Here is a 23,148-nt window from a genome sequence, read left to right on the forward strand (position 1 = left end):
ATGATATTTTGCAAAAATCTTTTGTTTCTACTATTCAAGTGGATGGAAGAGAGATTGGGATCTACAAAGAACTGCCACCTAAGATGTTGAGAGATAGAAAAGATTTTGGATTTTTGGTGACTGAACTAAAGAAACAGCAAATTCCATTCAGATGGGACACTCCAGTTGGCATAATATTGAGGTATCAAGGAGAGAGATATCGATTAAATACTCTTCAAAAAGCGGAAGAATTTTATTTCAGTGTTTTTAAACCTGGTACAGCATCTCCACGTACTTCCTCGGTCTTAGCCATAATGGAGGGTGAGAAGGATAAGTAATTTGAACAAGAGCTTGAAGAGCAGAGGAAACAGACGGAGAGGGAGGCACTAGAGACTCAAGGAGCGGTAGGGGGCCTACCTTTGCTGGATCTTCCCTTAGAGTCTTTAGTTGAACCACCTAAAAACACAAGAGAAGTAGCAGCGGATCTTGATTGGATGTTGCATAGTGCTAAAGATCAGCGTATTACTCGAGCAGCTTATAAACAATTTTTAGAGAAACAACAACATGATCAACATCAGAGCCCTAAGCCATCACAAGACGAACAGGGAGTTAATGGTAAAGCACAAAAATCCGAAGCTATGGGAGGAGCTAAGCCGAAGACTAATAGTGTGGAACAGAAACTTCAGCAAATGCTCTTATCGCTTCAAGAGCCTGCAGATGACAATTAAGTTTTTATCTTGGAATGTGAATGGATTGAATTCACCACAGAAAAGGAGGAAGATATTTCATTACTTGAGACAATCTAATAATGATGTTATTTGCTTACAGGAAACTCATATTAGAATACAAGATCAAAAATATTTGATAAATTCTAGATTAGGAACACAGTTTATAGCTTCAAATTCGGAGAAAAAGAATGGTGTAGTGATTTATACAAATAAAAGATTGCTAACAAAAATTATAGAAGCAGATTATTGTGGAAGATATATAGCAATAGAACTTTTTACAGATAATGGTCCAATCTTGGTGATTGGAATTTATTGTTGCTCCTAATCAGCAACAAGAAAATTTTTACAAATTATTGCATTCTAAAATACTACAATGGGATTATAGATCTATTTTACTTATGGGAGATTGGAATGGAGTAATAGATCCTAAAATAGATAAGAAAAGCTTGGCAAAATCATGTGTCAAACTACCACAGTTTTTTTTTTATTTGAAAGAAGTTTTGGAATTGAAAGATATTTGGAGAGTGCATAATCCAAAAGAACTGGACTTTACTTTTTTTTCAGACAGACACAGATCCTTTTCCAGGATTGATTTTATTTTACTTACAGTTGATTTACTCTCAAAAACAAAGAAAACAAAGATATTTCCGAGAACTTTATCAGACCACAGCCCGGTATGGATAGAAATAGAAATGGGAAAGAATGAGAGAAGATCTTGGAGAGTAAATGAAAATTTGTTTAGATATGAAAAGAATGTAAATGAACTTAAGAAACAAATGAAGGAATTTTTTGAAATGAACTTGTATAAGGGTACCCCTATTGAAATTGTTTGGGATGCAAGCAAGGCATATATGTGGGGGGTACTGATTTATATGAATTCTAAACACAAATCAAATTGACAAAGAAAAAGATCAGAATTGGAAGGAGAGATAAAGAAAAAAGAGCAGTTGCTTATAAAAAATCCAACAGATGAAAAATTACAAGGAGTTATAAAACTTTTGAAAGATCAATTCCATATGCTTACAGCGGAACAAGCAGCAACTAATTTACAATTTGCAAAACATAATACATTTAGTAATGCCAATAAGCCAGGCAGATGGTTGGCTTACACATTGAGGAAACAGCAGAGTACTCGGACTATTGGGAGTATTGAGTATAGAGGAAAGGAAGTATTTCAACAAAGACTAATTAAAAAAGCCTTTTTTAGATTATTATTCTAAACTATATGCTAAAAATGATATACAGAATGAACTTATAAATAAATATTTAGAAGAAAAGAGAGTTATAAAAATTTCTAATGATCAAAAGGAAACGAGTTTACCAATAACAGCTGAGGAGATTATTGTTGCTATTAAACAACTGAAAACAGCTAAAGCTTCAGGAACGGATGGTTTAACTGCGGTGTATTATAAAACTTTACAAGCAGAAATGGTTGAACATCTTAAAGACTTATTTTGTAGCATACAACAAGGGGGGAAAATACCCCCTTCATGGAAAGCAGATTTTGTTTCTCTGATACCGAAAGAGGAGGTAGGCTCTATAAAACCGGAAAATTTTAGACCAATATCTCTCCTGAATACGGACTATAAAATTTATGCGAAAGTATTAGCCAACAGATTAATGCCAGTTATTCAAGAGGTGATTCATCATGATCAAGCAGGATTTATAGAAGGCAGATACATGAAGGATAATGTGAGGCAAATTATAGATTTATTGGAATATCTTGAGAAGAATAAACAGATCGCTGCAGTGCTGGTGTTTTTGGATGCGGAGAAGGCCTTTGATCGAGTGAATTGGAACTTTCTATTAAAGACTTTTAAAAAGATGGACTTTGGGGATCAGTTTGTACAGGCGGTTGCAGCAATTTATCAAGAACAAACAGCACAAATTATTATTAATGGAAGTTTAATTACAAATTTTAATATAGAAAAAGGCACAAGACAAGGTTGTCCGTTATCCCCGTTGTTGTTCATTCTAACCTTAGAAGTCTTGTTGAATACAATACGGGACTCGAGTACTTTCAAGGGAATAGTGATAAGGCAAGAGGATTACAGAACAAAGGCATTTGCAGATGATCTGGTTGTTACCCTAACACAGCTGATGGAATCAATAATTCAGATGAAAGACATTATAGAAGAATATGATATGGTATCAGGATTTAGACTGAACCAGAAAAAAACCAAGATGATAGTTAAAAATATGACAGCTGATCAAAAGAAAGAATTGGAAAGGCAAGCAGGCTTTGAAATAGTATAAAAGGTGAGATATCTAGGAGTTCAAGTTGCAGATTCAAATATAAAACTGTTTCAAAGTAATTACAAGGTGTTGTGGCGAAAGGTACAAAAGGATATGGAAACTTGGAAAAAACTGCAGCTGTCTTTACTTGGAAGAATAGCAGCAGTTAAAATGAATGTTCTACCTAGATTTTTATTTTTGTTTCAAATGAGTCCGGTGCTTAAAAGTGACAAATACTTGATGGAATGGCAAAAAGGAGTGAATAAGTTTGTTTGGAATGAGAAAAAGCCAAGAGTTAAACTGAAAATTATGCAAGATGTTCGTGAAAGGGGTGGTCTTAAACTTCCAAACCTGCAATTGTATTATGAAGCTGCAGCGTTTACACAAGCAAGTGACTGGTTTGGAAGGACAAAGACTGGAATATTGAATATAGAAAGTTATGATCTTGAATTTGGTTGGCATGCATATTTATTTTATGAAAACAAGGTGGATAAAGTATTCAACAGCCATATACTTAGAAGCTCCTTGATGAGAGTATGGAAGAAGCACCGATTCAAATGGGATTATAAAATACCGTTGTGGTTGGATCTTGGTCATATTATATGGAATATAAATACAAAGTCACTCGGGGGGGGGTTTATATAAAGAAGTACTTTTTAATGATGGGGGCAGATGGCATCTGAAGTCATTAAACACACTGTTGGAAGAAGGGATTAATTTAACGTGGTTACAGTATAATCAACTTCAACTGAGATGGAGAGAAGATCAAAAAATTGGATTAATGTTGCATGAAGAAGAATTGGTTAGACAGATAAAAGAGAAAGGCCCAATGCATATTAAGAGGGTTTATAATGTTTTGTTAGAAAGAGATTCAGAAAATGAATTGGTTAAAGATTGTAGATAAAATGGCAAAAAATTTCGGAGAACCAGTTATGATGGAAACTTGGGTTCAGAATGTTAAATTTACACAGTCGCAGAATTTGAGGGAAAATTTTTATAAAATGTTTTATAGGTGGCATTTAGATCCTAAGAAATTGTCATGCATGTATTCTAATGTTCAACCGAAATGTTGGAGATATGATTGCTTAGATGCTACATATTATCATATACGGTGGACATGCAAAAAAGTAAAGGCTTTTTGGATAAAAATTTGGTGGGTTATGCAAAATGTCCTGAAGAAAAAAATTCAATTTTCTCCTCAATTGTTTTTATTGGGTATAGTTAAGGATTTTTCAGTGGGGGAAACAAAATTGATACTGTATATGGTGACAGCAGCTAGGTTATTGATTGGTCAATATTGGAAAAGGGATGATATGCCTACAATTCAAGAATGGACTTTGAAGGACTTCCGGCTTGCTTTTCGTTGCTATCAGACGGTCCCTCGGGACCGCCAGCCCCATCGCCTGTAAAGAGCCGCCTTTACAACGGAAAGGCGGCTCGAAAAACTTCATTTCCAGGAGGAAATGTGAGATAGAGCAGGTGAGTGTAGGTAGAGCTTTCCGCGAAGCCCCCAGAGTTTTTTTTTACTCTTGGGGGCGAGCGGATGAGGCTCCCTATATCACTCGCCGTTCGCTCCGGGCGTTGGGAGACCTCTGCCTTTTTGCAGAGCAAGGCGACGAAAACAAGCTTTTCAAGATAACTAACAGACTAAGTAAAGAGGATGAGATCTGGACCTGGACCTGTGACCCTAAATCACAAGTATTTATATTTATTTTGCAAAGGATACTGAACAAAGTAAAAAAGAACTTTTAAAATGGCAACTGCCAAAGTTTGAGCAGGGAAGCTGAAAAGGGAAAGTCCTTCCGTTTCTTATTAAGCCACAAAGTAGCGGAATAAATACTCCTGGCTACAATTGAAGAAAAAGCTCCACTTTTGTGTTTTCTCTTTCCTGGAGATTTGGTATTGATCTTGTTTGGAAAGAAGCTTTTTTCTCTTTCTTTATTTTTCTTTTCTTTTCTAAGAGAGTTTGTCTGTGTGGAAATATGGCATTCAGACTTATAAAGCCAGACAAACAAGCAGTGCGGGGGGATTCCCCCATCTATAAACTACATGAACAAGTTCTAAACCTACAGACTCAGAAAACTGATTTTAATATAATTGAATTTCTCTTGGAGGAGATTGTAAAAAGGGATGAGATTGTGAATCAGAACTTTGAAAAATTTAAGCAGGAAATTAAAGAAATGGTGCAATTAAAGTTTGATATTTTGCAACGAAAGATTGTAAAAGTGACTAATGGCTTTTCAGAAATTGTTATGAAGTTGGGTACAAATATTGACTTATTAGAGTCTAAAATGGAGGAAATTGGGGATAATTTGGACAATAAAATACAAAGAACTGAAAATGATTTGATAAACACTCAAGATAATAGCTTAGAAGAAAAACTTAAAATGGAAGCTGATTATAAGACTTGTAATGCAGAAAATATAAAACAACGGATTGAAAAAGAAGTTTTAATGATGCAATATAATCTCACAGAATATGCGATTAGACTGAGAGGATTACAGGAAAACAACAGAGATGACTTAAGAAAAATATCTTCTGAAATTCTGGCTGGGATCTTAAAGGTTCATCCTGAGGAAGTATTTTGTAGGATTGACAGAGTTTATAGAATAAACTCCTGGATTGCAAAGCAAAGGCAATTGCCAAGAGACGTGGTGATTTATTTTACAGACAAAGAAATAAGAAATAATATTGTGCAAAAATCTTTTAATTCTACTCTGCATTTGTTTGGAAGAAAGATTTGGATATACAAAGAGCTACCACCTAAGATGCTATTGGAAAGAAAGAAATTTGGTTTTCTGGTGACTGAGCTTAAAAAGAGAAATATTATATTTAGGTGGGATACTCCAGTTGGTATAATATTGAGATATCAAGGAGTAAGATATCAATTAAATACTGTTGAAAAAGCGGAAGAATTTTACCAAAAATTTTTGAAAATGAGTCCAATATTTTTATGCACAACACAAGATAAGCAGAAGGAGTTGGAAATAAAGGAAAAATATCGAGCTACAGAGGCTTCTGTAGATGAATCGCCTTTGGATTCTTTAGATACCTCAGCTGGCTTATCTACAAATAAAAGAGATGTGGCATTGGATTCTAATGTGATGATTCATCAAGTCACAGACAAACATGGAAATCAATTAGTTGATACACAACTTATAGAAAAGAAATACGAGTCACAAAAGCAAAACCAACAAGATCAAGCTATAAATCAGAATGAAAACAACAAGTCAAGAAAAAAAAGAAATAGATCTCGCAAAAACAAAAATTTCTAAATTAGGCAACAGTGAAGCCAGTTATTTAAAAGATGACTGAATACATGAAAAGATAGTTGAGGCGAAGTATTGGTCAACATTATCCTGAGGAGAGTGACAGACCTCTGCAGTGCTGTAATTTTGGGGCCTTAAATTGTTGGATTGGAATTATCCATTTTGGATTTTTTTTTTTGATAAATATATCATGCTTATCCTGAGCTATATGGCAAGAGAGCTATGCTGGGGCATGCAGAAGATCTGGTTGTTACCCCATTATGATGGTGGGAATTACCATCAAGATACCAAGAGCCTTGGTAGTACTAGGGTTTAAGGCACCCTGTTATTAAGCTGCTTAAGACCAGCTGCCTGCAATTACTGCAGGGTTCGAATCTCGCCAAGGCTCAAGGTTGACTCAGCCTTCCATCCTTTCTAAGGTAGGTGAAATGAGGACCCAGTTTGTGGGGGCAATAAGCTGACTTTGTATAAATATACAAAAGGATGAAGGCTATTGCTGAGCACATTGTAAGCCGCCCTGAGTCTTCGGAGAAGGGCGGCATATAAATCAAATTAAAAAAAAAAAATTAATAATCCTGAAGAAATCCACTACTACAGATATTATATGGAATATAATTATAATGTCACTCAGGTGGTTGTTTTCCTTTTTTATATACATGAAGATATTTATTGTTGATGGGGGCAGATGATAACTGAGGACTTTTTTGAACATTCTGTTGCAATCAGGATGCTATGTTACCCTAATATGGACGATGGAGTTAACAATCCAGTGGAGAGACATCAAAGAAGATATTATATTATATGGATTATAAGTTTAAAGTCATTGATTTTATCTATATAAGGGAATATTTTTTTTAGTAGGGTGGGCAGAAGAATAAAGATATTAAGAATTGTTATGTATGGTAATTTTGTAGGAAAGTGGGTGGAGACAGGTTAGTTTATTGATTGTTTAGTTTAAGAAAAGGGATGTTTAAGAGATACATTTATGGGAGTGGAGGAAATGGACAGAGCCGAATAAATGTTAAATTAGGATTTATTATATAGCTTTTTAAGGGAAGGCTGCTTTGAAATGTTATATTAATATACATTAAAGATTAAATGTTAAAATAGGATTTATTATATAGTCTTAAAGTGGAAGGTTGTTTTGAAATGTTATATTAATATATAGATATATGTATGGGGGAGGAGAAAAAGGGCAGATTTTTGCTAAATTGGGAGTTAAAATAATGTTATTATGCTAAACTAGAAGTTATTATACAATGTTACAGTAGAATGTTATTTTGAAATGTATGGTAAAAGGGGGATGTAATAATATTACTAGAAAGAAAGGGTCAGTATTTGAGGGATGGAGCAAGGGGGTGGTAAAATATTATATAATCTGTTACGAAGTTGGATTTTATTTTGAAGAAGTCACAGGGGGGCGGGTGGTGAGGGGGGGTTAGGGAGGAGGGGGGGAGAAAAAAGGGGGGAAAATTTGTATTTGAAAAACTTTTTCAATAAAAAAAAAAAGGACTTTGAAGATGGCCAGTTTTGCAGAAATGGCGAAGATATCAGCATACTTAAAAGATCGGACTCAAGAGACCTATGCATGGGAGTGGAAGAAATGGATAGATTATGTGCAGAATAAATATCAAACTAGGAAGTACCAGATAGCTTTTAGCTAAATGTTGTGTAGAAATGTATAGTTTAGAGGGGGCAAAATAGCTTATTGTCATGAAGAATTGTATAGTACACAGGGGGGAGAATAGAGGAGTGGTAAACTCTGATATAATAAATGCGGATAGATTTCACCTTGGGGAAGTCATGGGGGGTGGGGAGGGTTTGGGGGGTTAAGGGAGGGATGGGGTGGGGAAAAAAATGGGGGAAAAATTGATGTTTGTAAAACTTTTTCAATTAAAAAAAAAAGAATTTATCAATTCTGGCCTGCCAATCCCCCAGTCCCAGTCTAGCCAAGGCTTCCTTAGTAAATCTCACTAATCGTTCGGCCTGCCCATTACTGGCCGGGTGAAATGGTGCCATCAGGGCATGTCTGATGCCCAAGTCGGCTAAAAATGTTTTGAATGGGACGGCCGTCAATTGTGGGCCATTATCTGAGACTAGTACATTGGGGAGGCCATGTGTGGTGAACAGCTTTCTAAGTGTCTTAATTACGGCCTTGGCAGTGGTCGATGCCATTAGAATTACCTCTAACCACTTAGAGTAAGCGTCCACCACAATTAAGAACATTTGCCCCTTTACTGGCCCCGCAAAGTCAATGTGCACCCTGGCCCAAGGGTCTGGGAGGTCTTTCATGTTTTTGGTGGGGCAACGGGTGGAGCCGGTCGGGATTCCTGGCACGGGGAGCAGGTAGCAACCCATTCCGATATGTCATGATCCATTTTAGGCCACCAGACGTAAGTCCTGGCCAGGGCTTTCATCCTGACTATACCAGGATGCTCAGCATGCAAAATTTCTAACACCTCTTTCTTAGCTTGGCAGGTATGACCACCCTTTTCCCCCATAATAAGCACCCTTTTAACACAGACAATTCATTTCAGCGCGAAAAATAAGGGTGTGCTGATTCCAACAACAGTTTGCTGGGCCAGCCCCTCCACACATAGTTTAAAATTTGCAATAGTTCGGAGTCCTTAGCAGTAAGTCGAGCAATTTCAGCCGCGGTGATGGGACCCGCAGCAATGTCCTCAAGCAGGCAGGCAGGGGGCATGCCCCAGGGACTTTCCAAGATGGTGGACAAGCCGGTAGCTGTAGGCAGCGAGAAACAGCTACCAGCGCACCATCTGGAGGGGTAGTATGTTCGGGGTCAGGCGATCACCAGCCAACAAACCCAGCAGGGGCTTGTGGTCTGTTAGGAGGGTGAAATGTCTGCCATACAAATAGTCATGGAACCCCCAGACCCCAGCGACTGCAGCTAGCGCTTCTCTGTCCATCTGGCTGTAATTTCGCTCGGTGGCAGACAATGTGCAAGAATAGAAAGCAAGAGGAGCCTTCCGGCCACTAGGAAGCTGGTGGCTGAGGACAGCCCCAACCCCAAAAGGTGAAGCGTCGCAAGTCAAAATTAGGGGCAGGGAGTCACTGTAATGCACCAATGTGCTGTCAGAAGTCAGCAGGTTCTTTACAGTGGTGAAAGTAGCCGCCTCGGCCTGGCCCCATACCCAGGAAACCTCCTTTCCCAGCAGCCTATGTAAGGGTTTGGCAACAGTGGCATTATGCCTCAAAAATATGCTGTAAACATTTAGCAACCCTAGAAAGGCTTGCAGCTCCCACTTATTTTGGGTGGGAGCATTCCTAATGGCAGCAATTTTGGATTTGGTTGGGCACAGCAATGTGGCACCCTGGGCACAGCAATGTGGCACTTTTCACGTGCCACATTTTCAATGTGCCCCTGTGGATGACAATAGTTGTGCTTCGGCCGTGCTGTCATTGACCAGCAACTGCTGGTACGCTTGCACAAGATCAAGTTTCACAAACGTGGTTCCAGTCCCCAATGAGTGCAGTAAGTGCTGAACAATGGGAACAGGATAGGTGCTCTGCTGCAAGGCCTTATTGATTATACACTTGTAGTCTGCGCAGATGTGGACTGAACCGTCAGCTTTGACTGGCATGACTATTGGGGTTTCCCAACAGGCATGGTCCACCGGCTCAAGGATTCCCTGGGCAATTAACTTATCTAGTTCCTTTTCAATTTTAGGCCTAATTGCAAGGGGTACCCTTCTTGGTTTAATCCTAATTGGGGCCACCTTGGGATCTAGGCTGAAGGAAATAGGCGTTCCCTTGTACTTGCCTATGCTGAAGACATCCTCAAACTCCTTGTTGAGGTCGTCGGCGCCGTCATGTGAAATGGTGTTGATTCCTGTTACTCCCATACCCAGGGCCTCAAACCAGTCCAAGCCGAGCAGGCTTGGCAATGCTCCTTTGACCACGGTGATTTGTAAGGGGCCTGTGAAACCCTTAAATTGCACCCGGAACTTTTCGCTGCCAATTACGGAGATAAGGTTCCCCTGATAGTCTTTTAGTTATATTTGTCGGGGCCTCAAGTCCTTCTTTTTCAAGGCCGGAATTGTCTTTTTCATAGTGTCCCAAGCAACAATAGTCAGAGACGACCCTGTATCTATTTCCATCTCACACTCTGTCCCCTCGATCAGGACGGTAACGTGGATCTTTTTTGCTGCCGATCTGGTTTGTCTTATGTTGGTCTGGTATGCCTCTCTGTTAGCCCCAGAAGATCTTTCCTTCTGCTTGGGCTTCCATGGTCGCGGTCTCCTCTTCTCTACTGTTTCGGTAGCAGCAGTTTTCCGTTTAGCCCTGAATGCAGACGGTGTGCTTGCATGGCAGACTCTGGCCAGGTGCCCCTTACGGTCACATCTCTGGCACACAGTGTCTTTAAATCTATGTGCTATTCTGGAATGGGGCCCTCCACATCCTGCACACAGGGGTTGTCTCCTATCTGCATCGTGGTATGCTTTTTCCTTTTTGTCTTAGAGTCAGTAAATGTCATCTTCGTCTCCCGACGACTCGATTAGCTCGGCGCTCTCCTGATGCACTGCAGCATTTGGGCGCGAAGTCAGCATGTTTCCCGCTCTTTGCAGGGCTGCAACTGACTTCTGCGAGTTCTCTGCTGCTCTGGCCTTGTCTAAGGCCGTTTGTAGAGTGATGGCCGGCTTGGCTAACAACTGCCATCGTAAACTAATATCCCTCACTTCGCTGATGAGTTGTTCCAACAACACATCCTCCAGCTCTCAGAACTTGCAATATGTGGCAACTTTCTGAGTGCCACTACATAGTGGTTCACCAATTCCCCTTCTTCCTGCAGTCTGTGGTGGAATTCGCGCCTTCGTACGAATTTTGACTGCACTGGAACATAATGAGCTCATAGTGTGCAGTATGGCCCACGGTACCACTTGAACCACGACTGGTTTGACGAGTGCCTTCGCCATGTCAAACATGTCCATTCCGCAGTAGCTAAAGAACAGTGCTCTCTTGACTTCCGGGTTGGCTCCGCAGCACCATTGACGGTCTTTTTAGACCGCCGCCCCCGCGATCCCGTTGAGCCGTTCTGACAGCGTTAATCAGCTGTCAAACGGCTTGAAAATCTCCCCTTCGGGAAAAGAAGGGGAGGAGAGCAGGTGGGTGAGGGTAGAGCTCCCCGGAAACCCCTGGATTAACTCCAGGGGTTAGGAGGGTGAGAGCTCCCCGTTCAGCCCACTGAAGCTCCGGATCCGGGGGGACTCTGTTTTTTTACAGAGCTAGGTGCTGCGTCCAATTTCTGCTGTCAAACAGAAGATTAAATGATTTCAAAAAAGCAGGCGGAACAGAAGCAGGAGGACAAGCTTTTTGCAAGTATAATACTTAACTCCGGGGATACAATGTTTCTAATTGAACTTGCTGAGCTGGAAGTAAGATGGCGTTTCTTTGTTGCGATTTTAAAAGGGAAAGTTAGAAAGGAAAGTCTTCGCTAAGTGCTCAGAGACTGGCTTTAAGTTGCTGGAATAGATTTTGAAGAGCTGTTTGGGAAAAGACTATTTCGTTTGGTGATTTATAAAGAAATTGCTGAAAGCTGCTTAAAAGGTTGGCTCTGACTTTATGATTTTATGGTTGTGGGAAGAAAGGAAATCTTTTTAAAATAAAATGGCTTCTAAGAAAGAAGATCCTGAAAGTGCTGGAAGCTATTTAGAGGTGTCAGAAATGGAACAGTTGTCTGATTTACAGAGCTATAAGGATTTTGATGCAGAATTTATAGAATTTATAAAAGAAGCCATGAATAATCACACTGCAGCTATAAGTAATCAAATAGCAATTCTTAAAGGGATAACAACAGAAATGACCGAGGAGACAAAAACAAGAATGAAGCATGATGACAATTCAGGAGATATTCTGATTGTAGCAGAGAAGGTGGAAGAATCTTTTCAAGAATTTTCGAGTTTATTCTCTGCTCTTTTTGAAAAAATTGATAGAATCTTTCAAAATTATGACTTGGTTTGGAAAAAAGCAGTAAATGACCAGACTTTCGAAGTTTCAGAAGATGAAGGAGATTTGCCAGTGGCATTTATACATTTAATTGAAAAGAAACAACTGAACTTTTTTTCACAAACTCTTGACAAACTTTGGTCCTATAGACGAAGGAATGAACTGATTTATATAAGCAAGAAGAGGCGATTTGGGGGCTCTAAATCAGAGGAAATTTTCTTAAAAAGGGGACAATCTTTGCAGCTACATCAACCTCAGATCAAAATGAAAAGCCTCCTCAAAATAGAAGTAGGAGGGTTGCAGAAAGACTGGAAAAAATATAAAAAGAAAGCAAGAATGGAAGACTAACCTTTTCTTTTGGCTTTGCAGTTGTTCTACTCATGGTTAAAAATGATTATGTTTTAGGTGTTATAACTACTGAGGGGGAAAAAGCATAAAGTTAAATATTGATTTTAAATATGATGCATTAATGGTTGAATGTAAGATTAACCCTTTTTGGTTTTCTAGTTGATGTATCAATGGTTAATTATGTTGATGATTATCTTTCAAAATTCTAAAAGCTGGAGGGAGGAATAATGAAGGGGGAAAATTTAGGAACTTAAAAAATGTAGAAATTTAACTACTGAATATCTAAGGTTTATTTTTGGTTATGAGATTTTAAAATATCTGAACTTTGAGAAAAGTAGGAGGGGAAAAATGTTTTTGCAAATGAATTGAATATTTTACTGATATATTAAGAGAATTTTTAAGGTTTGAATGTTTAATATTTGTTAATGGTTTTAAAATTCTTAGAGTTGTTTTATTCATGGTAAAAAATGATTATGTTTTAGGTGTTATAATTACTGAGGGGTAACTTAAAAAATGAAGAAATTTAACTATTAATATCTAAGGTTTATTTTTTGTTATGAGATTTTAAAATATCTGAACTTTGAGAAAAGTAGGAGGGGGAAAAATGTTTTTGTAAATCAATTGAATACTTTACTGATATATTAAGAGAATTTTTAAGGTTTGAATGTTTAATATTTGTTAATGGTTTTAAAACTCTTAGAGTTATTGGATTATACGCTATTGTGAGTTTATAAAAAGGGAGGTTGATGAAATTGTAAAAGGGGAGTTAAGGGGTCTTGGGAGTTATTAAATCTTGCAGTTAGTTAGTTTATTTTAGCGAATGTTTGGTGAAACCTATGCCCTGTTTTCTGTTCTGGGAAGTCGGGGGTGGGGGGGTGGTGAGGAGGGCTTGAAGATTGAGATTACCAAGGATTGATTTTTTTTCTTTTTCTTGATGATAGTTTGAATGACTGTTTATATTGTATACTTGTCTGATTAGAAAATAAAAACTTTTTTATTAAAAAAAAAAAAGAACAGTGCTCTCTTTTGGTTGTCAGACAGACCCAGGAGGTTGTTCGCCTCCATGAAGCACTCAAAGCAATTCATATAGGAATCCCAATTGTCGAGCACTGGGTTGAATGGAGCAGGTGGTGCATATGTGGTCATCATGCTGGCAGAAGTTGATTCTGCAGGCAGCGGGCAATGCCGGTCATGCTTCTGCTCTGCTGGGACTCTGGTCTACTTGTCCTGCTTCTTCCGATCCCACCTTCATCGCCAGTATTAGATTCGGTGATAGAAGAGACAGACACAGTTCTTCAGTAACAACAGCTCTTTAATAGTAGACCAATACAACCCAACAACCTGCTTGTCTGGCAGTGTCCTCTTTTATAGAGAGCTGCCAGACGGCTTAGCCAATGAGATTCACGTATTTTCCTGCCTATTTGGAGGACCTGAGTGAAGCCTGCAGCTCACTTCCTTACTTCCTTATATGGTATATAACAGGGTTCATTTTTTTACCTCCCCTGCCTCCAGAAGATAGACAGAGAAAGAGCGAGAGATAGACAGAGAGTTAGACAGAAAGAGAGAGAGAGAGAGAGAGAGAGAGAGAGAGAGAGAGAGAGAGAGAGAGAGAGAGAGATACACACAGAGATAGACAGAGAGAAAGAGAGGGAGGGAAAGAGAGAGAGAGAAGAGACAGAGAGTGAGACTTGTTGATTGTAAGCTCCTTGGGGCTGAGAAGAATTGCTGCAAAACTGAGTTTCCTGAAGTGGATCACTAGACTCCTAAACAACTGAAAAAACGATCTAGTAAAAAGAAAAGTCAACCAAAAGAGCAACATGCAAACAAAAGCAAATAAAACATCCGCAGGAGCAAAACAAATAAAAGTTAAATTTGTGTGCATTGTTTAATGGACTGCTAAATTGCCCATGACTACCCAGTCACGTGACCACCTAGCCATACCCACCCAGTCACATAACCACCTAGCCATGCCTACCCAGCCAGTCTGAGGGACCATGAATTGGCCCCCTGTTTAAAAAGTTTGAGGACCCCTGGTCTGTCTGTCTGCCTGCCTGCCTGCCTGCCTGCCTGCCTGCCTGCCTGCCTGTCTATTAATCTAATCTATCATCGACCATCTATCCATTTCAGTATATCACATTCCAAAATGCTATCAACTCCATTTCCCAAATCCATTTGGGAAATGGATTTGGGTAAATAGGAAGATGACTGTGCATTATGCTCAGTGGGACAATATAAAAAATATGAAGAAAATTGATGAAGAAAAAGGAGTAGATTTTTTTTATCCCCAACCTATCTAGTTTAATAGGCAATTATTTAGTAGAGAGATAATAAGAATAACTAGGAATAATATTTTTTTCCAGTTGCGTTTTGGAGTTTGTTCTTAATATTCAAACTGATTAAAGAAAGAAGGAAATCTATGTGAGATTGGAAAGAATTACAGGAATTGAGTTTATCCATTGAAAGGAAAAAAACATAGCTCTGCTGAGATGACAGAGTGACCGTTTCTCATGCATTATTCTTAAACAAATTAAGCCCAGACAGTCAAGCAGTAGCAAAATTGCCAGCAGAGACAGATGCTGGAGGTGATCTAACTTGTATTACTAACTTCAGTCTCTGTAGCAACCTTAGAAGTGACTGCAGACAAAGGATATGTCTATTCAGAGGTGAGTGGATATGATACAAATCCTAATTCATTTCTTTTAACAGTGCCGATAATAAAAACGTTAAATTTATGTGCTGTCAGAAACAATCTTTTTTTAAAGATGCTTTTTAGATGAGGGCTGATTTAAAAACAAAACAAAACACCATGACATTGCATGAATTGTTTATAGGAACAATTAGAAGCTATGATGCGGCGCTCCATGGAACGAAGTCAGCAACTAGAGCAGAAACAGAAGAGGTGGTCATGGGGAGGAGGACTGGCTGCAGGCTCAGGCGACAGAGATGGTGGGTGAGACCGACTGGCTGCATTGCAGATTTTAAATTGAAATACTTGAGTTGAAAAGAAAACTGCAGAATTCCTCCTCTGTATAGAATACTATAGAGTATGAGAAAGAGTCAAGGGCATTATTCATGAAGTATTTTCTATGGGTTATTACATTTTACATTTTGATTCTTTCTTGAAAGTTGGGTATGCCAGAGCATTAGTGCAGGTAATTTTAGAAAAGAAATAAATTACATTGAAATAAATCATTTTAATATCACTAGCCATCAGCTCTGTATAACTTTGCAGCAGATATTTTTTTATTCTAGATGCTCATAAAAGCTCAGGGGAGTTCTTCATGATTGTGCAGTATTTACAGCAAAAAATGAATTATTCTCTTAGCATTTGCTTAAATTAACCCATCCACCATATTCTGTTTTTTATGATTTTGAGAAAACAGATATTTTTAACTCATCAGCTTTTTCCAGTAAGTTTTGATCAAAGAAAATATTTTCTTTAATTATAAACAGTGCCCGAATAGTCTAACCCGTATCAGAATTAAATGATTATTTATTAATATTTTATTGTAAAACTAGAGATAAATTGCTAGGCATCATAAGGACATCTGGTAATGTTTCTGTAAACATACACATTAACATTCTTGTATTATTGGGTTTTCAGGCTTGATGTAATTATCACCTCTTTTGCTCTGGTTTTTTCTTTCTTTCTTTTTGTGATATAGGTGAATCAGAAAATGCCCCACTCCTTCTAGGTTTAGCTGTCAACACTCTTCTTCCAGACCCTGTGATTTCCATTGTTGCTGCTGAACCCTACAATGGTATTTGAGAGACTCCCAGTGCCGTTGTGTTGTTTATCACTACAACATATCCACTAATCTTGTTCTTCCCTTGTTCTCTGTTATTTTAGTTACATCTATAACAGTGTTCTTATTGGAAATTCAGGGCCAATTCTCCCAAGTGCTATTGTTGCCTTTTTTCATTTACATATTCCATTAAAATAAATGGAAGTTGTACAGCAGGAGGGCTTGGTGAATTGCACATAGGCACTTTACTGTATTTCTTTTTCAGAAATGCAGAAATATCAGCATTTCAGCATCACTGATATTTCAAATATTTTTCCATTAACATTTGACCTGTTCATCTCCTTTGTCCACCTGTGGGATCCGTCTGTGTGTTCATGTATCATATATATGAGTCTATAGATGAAAAATGAGTAGAAAAACAACTTACTGAAAATATTTTAATTATACAGTATACATAAACACTAATGTTACTTTGAAGCAGTAGAAATAAGAACAACTTAATATCTTATTTTGCTGCCTTGTATGTACATTAAGACCAGGTACAGTTAATTTTTAGCTCAAATTGTCTTTCAATGATGTATTTAGTTTAATTATTAAAATTAATTTGCATGTGTTTTTATGTAGAAGGTTGCCTCAGCTTAATAACATCTACATAGCAGCTGAAGATATTTTTGTTCATATTGTCTTTCCGTATGCCATATCAGAGCACTTCTTTATACATTGAAAGAGGAAGTTGAGCAGGGGTGAAATCCACTTACCTTCGCTACCGGTTCGCAAATGTGAGCATGCGTGCCTCCTCCACGCATGTGCGTGGGACGTGATGATGTATAGGCGGGTGGGTAGAGCCTCCTGCCGGTGCTACCGGTTCACCGGAGCCGGATAGAACCGACTGAATTTCACCACTGAAGTAGAGCTGCACCCAATGACAGACACTTTTAATCTTACTTTTGCTAATACTTACATGAATATGGAACTCTAACCAGATAGGCCTATTTTATATAGATTTCAACAGAATTCAGAATTCCAGTCTTCTAAGGTCATGTCTACCCATAGAGATCTCCTGCACAGACTCCTGCATGTTCTGTGTCTGGGTGTAATAGAACATACCATGTTTTCCCGAAAATAAGACCCTGTCTTTTTTTTTTGAACCCCGAAATAAGGGATTGGCCTTATTTTCGGGGGTCTTATTATTTTGGGGCACAATTTGGGGTGGGTGGGTGGGGAAGGGGTGAAGCGAGGGGCAGGAAGCCCTGCCATGCCCGGCGAGGGGGCGGGAGAAGAGAAGGCAAGAATCACAGCTGCTTTTGCAGATTGGGGATGTGTATCTATACTGCGATCCCAAGTAAAGAATGATCGGCAGGAAAAATTGGGGGGGGGGGTAATTTTCCTGCTGGGATCGCAGCACAGACACACATCCCCAAAATGCTCCATCCAAAGCCTTCAGCCTTGCATTCCTGGCAGGGGCATCTGTGCTGCAATCCCAAAGAAAGGACAGGCTGCAGGAAAATCCCCCCGCCTTTTTTCCCCCTTCCAATTATTCTTTACTTGGGATCGCAGCACAGACACCCCTGCCAGGGTTGCAAGACTGAAGGCTTCAAATGGAGCATTTTGGAGATGTGTTTCTGTGCTGCGATCCAAAGTAAAGAACAATTGGAAGGAAAAGGGGAAGGAGGCCAGCAGCTGGAGAGGTGCTCTGGAGATCTCGGCCAAGTTGCGCAGCCCTCGCTGGCTCAGTTGATCAGCGGGCAGCAATTATGGGGCTGAACCTCCAGGAGGTAACCGGGGAAGGGAAGAGCTGTGTCCTGTGCTGGCCATGCCCAACCCTTCACTTGGGCTTATTTTCGGGGGAGGGCGAATATTTATGCCCTCCCCAAAAATCAGGCTTGGCCTTATTTTTGGGACACGTCATATTTTTGGGGAAACACGGTAGAAAAGGCACTGATGTGAAGTAATGGTTTATTTCAAAATATATGTAATACAGGAAGTGGTTCACATTGTTTCCAACATTCTCATTTTTGGAACTGTTTTTAACAATGATAGAGAGACATAGGAGTTTTATAATAAAGAATAAAATCATGAGCCATACCAGCATGACTAAGAAGGAGAGGCTGTATAAATATGAGCTGGGTTCAATTGATTTGGGGGGATTGGATAAATAAACTTAGAATACGTATTAACTTCACTAGCTTTTAGACTCATCAGAGATGAGGAGTTTCATGGAATGGTTACTATTTGTTCTAGGAAGGTATATGATTGGATTTAAAGTGGGGAATTCAGAATAAGAAGCTTCATGTTGTGTTAAAATCTTTTCACTAGACACTGTATAAGTGTTAAGATGTAGCCAACAGAGTATATCATTAATTAATTGATTAAATACATCAGTGTTTTGAAATAATATTTGTTAATTGTTAAATTGATTGGTTTTGCATAGGCATGTTTCAGATAAACAGCTAAGAATCCAAATGAACTAAATTTAAATTGAAATGTTGATTTTTGTAATTTTGTAAGGAGAAAGCTTTAAAGTAAAGCTTATGATATGGCCAGACACATGTGCTTTATTCTTTGTCCTGACCCATTAAAGATCCATGGTAACAAATTTAAAATGTTTAGCATTGCGGAATGAATATAAATCTCTTCAATGAATCTCTCTACAGCATGTGACAAACTTTCAGTTTCTACAATGAATCTGCCAAAGCAAATGGAGTCATCTATCAATAAACGTCTTTCCTCCTCCATAGCAACAATAACTTATTCTATTGATAAAGGCAAGTGAATATACTACTCATTGTAGCCAAAGAAATACTATCCTCTCTTTTTAGTTCCAAGACATTCCTTCCTCTTTTTCTCTGCTACTCCCCCCACCCAGTTTTCTTCCTTACTGTTCTTTTTTTCCATCAGCTAATCTTTTGATACAAAAGATGTGATGCTGAAAACAAGATCCTCCCTTGGGATCTTGCATCCCTCTACATCACTCATGTTTAATCTAAATGTCTTCTCTTCCTCCACATCGGCCTCTTGCTGTCTGTTCTCTAAGATACCCATCATGGTATCTTGGGAACCAAGACTGCTATAATTACATGTTTATCATTAGTCATTTCAAAAATTTTAATCACATTTTAAAGTATTTCTAGTTTATATCTGGTTCAGAACAGTGATAGTAGAGAATGCATATTATATCTTACTGAGCTATTGCTTTAAGAGCACCAGGTAGAACATCTCAACTAGGACAAGAGAAGAAGACAAGAGCCTTGCTGACTTGTCTTGACCAAGGGATAAGACAGACAGATTGCATGTGCATACCCATATACCCATACACAAAAATACACACAAACTTTTGTTACACAATGGACCTACCTTGTACCTGTCCTTTGGAGTTAATATAGTTTTGGATTTCAATCACAAAAAAATGTACTAATGGAAGAACTATACTGAGGATTTTCCAATAGCTGACTTTCCCTTCTGATATTTTTTCTTTCCAGTGAAATATAAATGAACTTTGGTAGCCAAGAAATTGCATTTAGAAATAGATTCTTTTCCAAAATACAGGTTTTGTACAAAGTATTGCTGTCCATCTTAAGCTGAGGATAATAATGCCCTTAAAGAACTGTAATAAGAATTGCAACAAGTCATGAATATAAGCTTCAAATATTCTGAATATGGCTTTGGATTCATCCATTTTTATAAATAATGTTAAATAATATAAAATATATTTTCTATGTAGTTGCTTTTATGCTGGTTAATATAACCAAAAGTACTAAATATTCAATTATTTTATTTGTGGGACAACTTTGGATAGAATGTAAACAAGGTTTTTGTTTTAAACTCTTGCTTTCACACTGTGATTGGGTCCCTTCTATGGTCAGGTGGCACCTGATAAGCAGGCATCTTTTCAGGAGTTAGGATTCAGATGTTCCATTTGAGTGAGGTAACACCTGAAATAAGTGTAACTGATTAGAAGAAAGCAACTAATAATATTTTCATTGTGGTATTATTTGTGCTTGATTGCAAGATTGTTAAGACAGAGCCTGATCAGTTTGTCCAGTAATTCTAGTGTTGATGCTAGTGTATAAATTCAGTTTGTATCTATATTAGCAGGCTGAGTAGAGACTGCATGAGCTCTGCTCATGGTACATGCTAGACAGAATATACACTACTCAAAAAAATAAAGGGAACACAAAAATAAGACATCCTAGATCTGAATGAATGAAATATTCGTAGTAAATACTTTGTTCATTACATAGTTGAATGTGCTGACAACAAAATCACACAACAATTATCAATGGAAATCAAATTTATCAACCTATGGAGGTCTGGATTTGGAGTTACACTCAAAATTAAAGTGGAAAAAAACACTACAAGCTGATCCAACTTTGATGTGATGTCCTTAAAACAAGTCAAAATGAGACTCAGTAGTGTGTATGTGGCCTCCACATACCTGTATGACCTCCCTACAACGCCTGGGCATGCTCCTGATGAGGTGGCGGATGGTCTCCTGAGGGATCTCCTCCCACACCTGGACTAAAGCATCCCCCAACTCCTGGACAGTGTGGTGCAACATGGTGTTGGTGGATGGAGCGAGACATGATGTCCCAGATGTGCTCAATTGTATTCAGGTCTGGGGAACGGGTGGGCCAGTCCATAGCATCAATGCCTTCGTCTTGCAGGAACTGCTGACACACTCCAGCCAGATGAGGTCTAGCATTGTTGTGCATTAGGAGGAACCCAGGGCCAACCGCACCAGCATATGGTCTCACAATGGGTCTGAGGATCTCATCTCGGAACCTAATGGCAGTCAGGCTACCTCTGGTGAGCACATGGAGGGCTGTGCGGCCCCCCAAAGAAATGCCACCCCACACCATTACTGACCCACTGCCAAACCGATCATGCTGAAGGATGTTGCAGGCAGCAGAACATTCTCCACGTCGTCTCCAGACCCTGTCACGTCTGTCACATGTGCTCAGTGTGAACCTGCTTTCATCTGTGAAGAGCCCAGGGCACCAGTGGCGAAGTTGTCAATCTTGGTGTTCTCTGGCAAATGCCAAACTTCCTGCACGGTGTTGGGCTGTAAGCACAACCCCCACCTGTGGACGTTGGGCCCTCATAGCACCCTCATGGAGTCTGTTTCTGACCGTTTGAGCAGCCACATGCACATTTGTGGCCCGCTGGAGGTCATTTTGCAGGGCTCTGGCAGTGCTCCTCCTGTCCCTCCTTGCACAAAGACGGAGGTAGCGGTCCTGATGCTAGGTTGTTGCCCTCCTATGGCCTCCTCCGCATCTCCTGATGTACTGGCCTGTCTCCTGGTAGCGCCTCCATGCTCTGGACACTATGCTGACAGACACAGCAAACCTTCTTGCCACAGCTCGCATTGATGTGCCATCCTGGATGAGCTGCACTACCTGAGCCACTTGTGTGGGTTGTAGACTCCGTCTCATGCTACCACTAGAGTGACAGCACCGCCAGCATTCAAAATTGACCAAACCATCAGCCAGAAAGCATAGGAACTGAGAAGTGGTCTGTGGTCACCACCTGCAGAACCACTCCTTTATTGGGGATGTCTTGCTTACTGCCTATGCTTTGTGATACAGATCTCTTTTGTACATATATTATGCAAATTTGGAGTCTATAAGTCTTGCATTTGAAAATAGATCTAATTAATTCAGATTGCTCATCCTCCTACAGAATTGGATAATTATTAATATGTTATTACAGTAAAGGACTTAGAAAAATATGTCCTTAGTTACTGTTGGCAATATTTTCTTTTTCTTCTACCACCTTCAAGAATTTAAGTATGCACTTATAGGCACTTTCTATTTTCCACTGATTTTTATGGAATTTCTGTCTACAGTAAATACAACTTTGCTTCCCAAAAAGTAGAGAAGGGAACAAGGGGATCAGCCATATTGGACTTAATTCTCACTAACAGAGATGAAATGATAGAAGGTGTTGAAGCTACAGGAATCTTAGGGGGGACTGATCATGCAATATTGGAATTCAACATTATGCAAGCACAAGCAATAGAACAGAGTCAAACTAGAGTCTTGGACTTTAAGAGAACTAATTTCAATAAACTTAGAGAGAGCTTGGGAAGGATTCCATTGATGAGAATCCTCAATGGGGAAAACAACTCAAGAAGCTTGGGAAATTTTGAAAAGTGAGATTATAAAAGGCCAGTCTTGCACAATACCAATGAAGAAAAATAACAGCTCTCAAAAGAAACCAGCACGGCTGCATAAAGAACTCTCTGACAAACTGAAAGACAAAAAGGACAAGTATAAAAAGTGGAAAGAGGGGCACATAATTAAGGCAGAATATCAGCAAATAGCCCGAACCTGCAAAGATGAAGTAAGGAAAGCTAAGGCTCACAATGAACAAAGGCTTGTGACAAAAGTAAAAAAAAATAACAAAAAAAGCTTCTTCCAACATGTTAAAAACAAGAAAAAAGTAAAGGAAACAATTGGTCCATTCCTGGGAGAAAGTGGCAAGAAGCTGACAAGCAACAGGGAGAAAGCAGAATTACTTACCGTATGTTTCGGACTATAAGACACACCGATGTATAAGACGCACCAAGATTTCGAAGAGGTAAGTAAGAAAAAATAGTTTTTTCCCTCCCCGGCCCCCATGAGCACTCTGCAGGCCTCCCAAGCCCTCTGTGCACCCCGTTTTTCGCAAAATAGGCCTGTTTTTCACAAAAACAACATTTTTGCCCTCCCCGGCCCCCAGGAGCACTCTGCAGGCCTCCCAAACCCTCTGCATGCCCTATTTTTGGCCCATTTTTGAAAAAAATGGGGCGCACAGAAGATTTGGGAGGCCTGCAGAGTGCTCCTGGAGGCTGGGGGAGGGCAAAAATGCTGTTTTTGTGAAAAATGGGCCTGTTTTTCA

General features: G+C 39.2%; 1 protein-coding gene across 6 annotated transcripts in view; it reads left to right on the forward strand.

Annotated features, from left to right (window-relative positions):
- Positions 1–15,039: 15,039 nt before the first annotated feature.
- MAP7D2 (MAP7 domain containing 2) overlaps positions 15,040–23,148 on the forward strand; it is a 113,050-nt gene continuing 104,941 nt past the window's right edge. For 4 of the 6 annotated variants that reach the window (XM_087871361.1, XM_034433996.1, XM_087871359.1 and 1 more), the window contains exons 1-4: positions 15,040–15,186; positions 15,355–15,469; positions 16,189–16,284; positions 18,924–19,034. In XM_087871361.1, the coding sequence (XP_087727487.1) occupies positions 15,370–15,469; positions 16,189–16,284; positions 18,924–19,034 (307 nt within the window). In that variant the 5' untranslated portion in view covers positions 15,040–15,186; positions 15,355–15,369. The remainder of the gene's footprint in view (positions 15,187–15,354; positions 15,470–16,188; positions 16,285–18,923; positions 19,035–23,148) is intronic. The other 2 variants (XM_034434022.1, XM_034434032.1) reach the window with 2 other exon arrangements.

Source organism: Pantherophis guttatus, chromosome 5 (genome assembly GCF_059756535.1).
Source record: "Pantherophis guttatus breed Tessera chromosome 5, ASM5975653v1, whole genome shotgun sequence".
Classification (NCBI taxonomy): domain Eukaryota; kingdom Metazoa; phylum Chordata; class Lepidosauria; order Squamata; family Colubridae; genus Pantherophis; species Pantherophis guttatus.